At 44.5% G+C, this 6,111-nt stretch overlaps 1 protein-coding gene across 1 annotated transcript; it reads right to left on the bottom strand.

Moving 5' to 3' along the window:
* Positions 1–2,162: 2,162 nt before the first annotated feature.
* Positions 2,163–5,538, bottom strand: LOC121561627 (gamma-glutamylaminecyclotransferase). The gene is made up of 2 exons (XM_041874173.2): positions 5,415–5,538; positions 2,163–2,789 (listed from the first exon to the last, which is right to left on the bottom strand). Exons 1-2 carry the CDS (start codon positions 5,454–5,456, stop codon positions 2,307–2,309), a joined length of 525 nt encoding a protein of 174 aa, XP_041730107.2. The 5' UTR covers positions 5,457–5,538; the 3' UTR covers positions 2,163–2,306.
* Positions 5,539–6,111: the final 573 nt, after the last annotated feature.

The raw sequence follows: 6,111 nt of genomic DNA, 5'->3' as shown, positions 1-6,111 counted from the left end.
TGTCATTTTGTCCTGTTTGATGTTCGGCATATCTAGTTCGCCTTTTAAGCACTGAGCGTGTTACTCCTCCAGTGTTGTGGAGACTTTTTGTTTTGTGCGTGTTAACTTGAAGTAAAGTAGTCATCTTGATCCTCTGTGTCCTGCCACCATTACACATCACCCCTTTTGACAGGATCATAGCTTTCACCTGGGTTCACCTGGTCCGTCTGTGTCATGGGAAGAGAGCAGTGTATAACCAATGGTATAAGAATTAATGTGGAACTAATGAGTATGATATCAGTCTATAATGAATGAGTAACAATGGAGGACTTTGTCTATGTCTTGTCCCACTAATGGACTCTCAACAACATTGTCTATGTCTTGTCCCACTAATGGACTCTCAACAACATTGTCTATGTCTTGTCCCACTAATGGACTCTCAACAACATTGTCTATGTCTTGTCCCACTAATGGACTCTCAACAACATTGTCTCTGTCTTGTCTCACTAATGGACAGTGATAAGACAGTTTTGCTTTCATAGAGGAATTTATTATTACGTGTCCCAACACGTTCTGTCTAAAGTGCTTTCTAGCTAATGTTCTGTTAGCATAACAGTATTCTGATACTGAGTATGCCAAACAACATTATCTGACCCCTAACTAGGTCACATTACATGGTCAGGTAAGAGGAAGGGATGTATGCAGTTGAAGTCGGAAGTTTATCATACACTTAGGTTGAGTCATTAAAACTCGATTTTTTCAACCACTCCACACATTTCTTGTTAACAAACTATCGTTTTGGCAAGTCGGTTAGACATCTACTTTGTGCATGACGCAAGTAATTTTTCCAACAATTGTTTACAGACAGATTATTTCACTTATAATTCACTGTACGCCGAATTCCAGTGGGTCAGAAGTTTACATACACTAAGTTGACTGTGCCTTTAAACAGCTTGGAAAAATTCCAGAAAATGAATGGCTTTAGAAGCTTCTGATAGGCTAATTGACATCATTTGCTGGAGGAAACAGGTACAAAAGTATCTATATCCACAGTAAAACGAGTCCTATATCGACATAACCTGAAAGGCCGCTCAGCAAGGAAGGCGAGCCACTGCTGTCCAAAACCGCCATAAAAAAGCCAGACTACGGTTTGCAACCGCACATTGGGGACAAAGATCGTACTTTTGGGAGAAATGTCCTGGTCTGATGAAACATAGAACTGTTTGGCCATAACGACCATCTTATGTTGGAGGAAAAGGATGCTTGCAAGCCGAAGAACACCATCCCAACCGTGAAGCACGGGGGTGGCAGCATCATGCTGTGGGGTGCTTTGCTGCAGGGAGGGACTGGTGCAATTCACAAAATAGAAGGCATCATGAGGAAGGAAAATTATGTGGATATATTGAAGCAACATCTCAAGACATCAGTCAGGAAGTTAAAGCTTGGTCGCAAATGGATCTTCCAAATGGACAATGACCCCAAGCATACGTCCAAAGTTGTGGCAAAATGTCTTAAGGACAACAAAGTCAAGGTATTGGAGTGGCCATCACAAAGCCGTGACCTCAATCCTATAGAACATTTGTGGGCAGAACTGAAAAAGCGTAGTTCAGGCAAGGAGGCCTACAAACCCGACTCAGTTACACCAGCTCTGTCGGGAGGAGATGGGCCAAAATTCACCCAATTAATTTTGGGAAGCTTGTGAAGGCTACACGAAACGTTTGACCCAAGTTAAGCAATTTAAAGGCAATGCTACCAAATACTAATTGAGTGTATTAAACTTCTGACCCACTGGGAATATGCTGAAAGAAATAAAAGCTGAAATAAATCATTCTCTCTCTACTATTATTCTGACATTTTACATTCTTAAAATAAAGTGGTGATCCTAACTGACCTAAGACAGGGAATTTTTACTAGGATTAAATGTCAGGAATTGAGTATAAATGTATTTGGCTAAGGTGTATGTGAACTTCTGACTTCAACTGTATGTAGAAGTACAGTAGAGTTAGGTAGTACTGAACCAATGAAATACAGAACAACTACAGCACCAATGATACAGTAAGTCAAAGCAGAGGCATTTCCAACCTTCAGAAAACATCTATAAGAGCTGAAGAACACTGACTAGACCCTGTATGGAAGATACTTTAAAACTCTGGGACTGCATTCTTATGAGTCTGTCTATCTACTGTAGGAAAACAGCTGTAGAATTCAGGTCATCACATCTAAAACCCTATCCTGTCTATCCTCTAGCCAGGTCCCAGACCTGCTGGTGCGATCATGTCGACATGGTGCTTTACGTGGCACGATGGCCCCCCCAGGCTATACATCCTTTAGTGGAACTCTCGGTCCTCCCTGTTGACGTACACCAACCCGTGGTCTCCGTAGGCGTCGTAGCTCTCATAGAAGGTGTGTTGGAGCCAGGCAGGCTGGTAGGAGGTGGTGCTGTAGAGGAAGGCCTCCATTATGCTCCCCTCTCTCCCCTCTACCTTCCAGTCCTCCAGCTCCAGCTGAACGGAGGTGCGTTGGTACATGGTCGGGCAGCCCTCGAAGGTGTCCAGGAAGCTCAGCATGGTGTCATCCACCCTGTACACCTCCCCGTGGACCCTGTGGCCCTCCCCGGGACGGTTCAGCAGGAAGGGGATGTTGTACTTCCCGGCGATCACCAGCGGGTAGCCGTCTACGGTGCGGGCGTGACCACAGAACTCCGCCTTCCCGTTCCCTTGGTCCGGCAGCATCCTGAAGTAGTTGGGCTGACCCTTCTTCAGAGTCCCATAGACAAAGATAGAAGTCATTTGGACCGGCGTGAGGTAGATCTGGAAACGGGACAAAATATGGAACACTTAGTTGTCTCACGGTTAAAAATGGGAAACCTGCAGTTGCTACGTCCATTTTTTGACTTCTAAATGAATGATGTGTACCACAGGAGGCTGCTGAGGGAGGACAGCTTGAATAATGGCTGGAATGGAAACCATGTGTTTTCTCGTAATAATGGCTGGAATGGAAACCATGTGTTCGATGTGTTGCTCTCGTAATAATGGCTGGAATGGAAACCATGTGTTCGATGTGTTCGTCTCGGAATAATGGCTGGAATGGAAACCATGTGTTCGATGTTTGCGTCTGTAATAATGGCTGGAATGGAAACCATGTGTTCGATGTGTTCCGTCTCGTAATAATGGCTGGAATGGAAACCATGTGTTCGATGTGTTCGTCTCGTAATAATGGCTGGAATGGAAACCATGTGTTGATGTGTTCGTCTTGTAATAATGGCTGGAATGGAACCATGTGTTCGTATGTGTCTGCCTCGTAATAATGGCTGGAATGGAAACCATGTGTTCGATGTGTTCGCGTCTGCAATAATGGCTGGAATGGAAACCATGTGTTCGATGTGTTCTGCTCTCGTAATAACTGGCGGAATGGAACCATGTGTTCGATGTGTTCGCCTCGTGATAATGGCTGGAATGGAAACCATGTGTTCGATGTGTTCGCCTCAATAATGGCTGGAATGGAAACCGTGTGTTGATGTGTTGCCTCTTGTAATAATGGCTGGAATGGAAACCATGTGTTCGATGTGTTCGTCTCTATAATGGCTGGAATGGAAACCATGTGTTCGATGTGTTTGCCTCTGTAATAATGGCTGGAATGGAAACCATGTGTCTGTTGTTCCGTCTCGTAATAATGGCTGGAATGGAAACCATGTGTTCGATGTGTTCGTCTCGTAATAATGGCTGGAATGGAAACCATGTGTTCGATGTGTTCGTCTCGTAATAATGGCTGGAATGGAACCATGTGTTTGATGTGTTCGTCTCGTAATAATGGCTGGAATGGAACCATGTGTTTGATGTGTTCGTCTCGTAATAATGGCTGGAATGGAAACCATGTGTTCGATGTGTTCGTCTCGTAATAATGGCTGGAATGGAAACCATGTGTTCGATGTGTTCGATGTGTTCGTCTCGTAATAATGGCTGGAATGGAACCATGTGTTCGATGTGTTCGATACCTTTCCATTTATTCCATTGCAGCCATTACTATGAGCCCGTCCTCCCCAATTAAGGTGCAGCCATTACTATGAGCCCGTCCTCCCCAATTAAGGTGCAGCCATTACTATGAGCCCGTCCTCCCCAATTAAGGTGCAGCCATTACTATGAGCCCGTCCTCCCCAATTAAGGTGCAGCCATTACTATGAGCCCGTCCTCCCCAATTAAAGGTGCAGCCATTACTATGAGCCCGGTCCTCCCCAATTAAGGTGCAGCACATACTATGAGCCCGTCCTCCCCCAATTAAGGTGCAGCCATTACTATGAGCCCGTCCTCCCCAATTAAGGTGCAGCCATTACTATGAGCCCGTCCTCCCCAATTAAGGTGCAGCCATTACTATGAGCCCGTCCTCCCCAATTAAGGTGCAGCCATTACTATGAGCCCGTCCTCCCCAATTAAGGTGCAGCCATTACTGTGAGCCCGTCCTCCCCAATTAAGGTGCAGCCATTACTATGAGCCCGTCCTCCCCAATTAAGGTGCAGCCATTATCTACGAGCCCGTCCTCCCCAATTAAGGTGCAGCCATTACTATGAGCCCGTCCTCCCCAATTAAGGTGCAGCCATTACTATGAGCCCGTCCTCCCCAATTAAGTCAGCCATTACTATGAGCCCGTCCTCCCCAATTAAGGTGCAGCCATTACTATGAGCCCGTCCTCCCCAATTGGTGCAGCCATTACTGGCCCGTCCTCCCCAATTAAGGTGCAGCCATTACCATGAGCCCGTCCTCCCCAATTAAGGTGCAGCCATTACTATGAGCCCGTCCTCCCCAATTAAGGTGCAGCCATTACTATGAGCCCGTCCTCCCCAATTAAGGTGCAGCCATTACTATGAGCCCGTCCTCCCCAATTAAGGTGCAGCCAGCCTCCTGTGATGTGCACCTATTGATTCTTGAAGAATATACCGTAACTTATGAATGCCTCATGATGATAGTTCAACTGTCGCACCCCATCAGAACCCACAATATAAGCTTGTTTTTACTCTGTTTGGATTCTAGCTTGAAATATCCTTATTTATGTTACCGTACTAGAACCTACTGCCGTCTACTCTCACACACATACACTTCCCGCCCACCAAGGCTCTGGAGAGCAACTGGGTGCAGGTTTTTATTCCACCCCAGCACTACACGTGAATCAAATGTATATAAAAAGAATGAAGGTGCAGAAACCATAGATAGTTGATGATTAATCATGCTTGTTAATGCTTGGGTGGAACGAAAGCATGCACGCCCAGTAGTTCTCCAAGACTTAGGTTTTGTTTTGAAAATGCATCAAAGAAAGAGTGATTTATCCGCCAGAAACGTCGTTTGATACAGTATCTACACAAGTCATAACCGAACCTGTATATCCGCAACGTTGGATGATTATAGAATTAGAGACATTGAAACACAATGAGTTATTCTGCTTACCGACAGCAAAGTAAGTAAAGCCGCTCCTCGAACGCCTCTCATTAGTGTCTTGACCAAAAGTGAATAATGAACAGCTGTCTAAGATTGTTTTTCAGCTACTGTAATGTTCAAGCTGTGAACGAGGAAGCGGTTTCATCACTCAACTCTCGCGAGTTGTGAACACTGTTCATGCAGAGGGCTCCCTCTGTCGGCCGCAGCAAATATTGTGTCGTTGTGTTCTATGTTTGAACTGCTTTTGAAAGAAAAAGTCGAACAGTATATTGCAAACCGGATTTCATTGTTTCAATGAGAGCACAACGGTAAATGCCGTTAACCCATAAGGGAGGGGGGAATTGTTTTAAGAAGGTCATACCAAGGGATACGTTTGCTATTTCATTTTGAATTTTCAAACCCCTTTGAAGTATCCAAAATATATAATGCACGGTATATTTTCAAGGTAGAATTCAATGTCAATAGTTCATTATTACATTTTAGTTTGAGCTGCTTTTGAAAGCAGATGTCGAACTGAAAACAGCATTGGTATTTTTGAATTCGATTTTCATATTATACTGAACTAAAATATAAATGCAACATGCAACAATTTCAAAGATTTTACTGAGTTACAGTTGATATAAGGAAATCAGTCCATTGAAATAAATTCATTAGGGCCTAATCTATGGATTCCATATCACTGGGCAGGGGCACAGCCATGGGTGGG

Source organism: Coregonus clupeaformis, unplaced genomic scaffold (assembly GCF_020615455.1).
Source record: "Coregonus clupeaformis isolate EN_2021a unplaced genomic scaffold, ASM2061545v1 scaf1410, whole genome shotgun sequence".
Classification (NCBI taxonomy): domain Eukaryota; kingdom Metazoa; phylum Chordata; class Actinopteri; order Salmoniformes; family Salmonidae; genus Coregonus; species Coregonus clupeaformis.
This window is presented reverse-complemented; position numbering and strand designations above follow the sequence as displayed.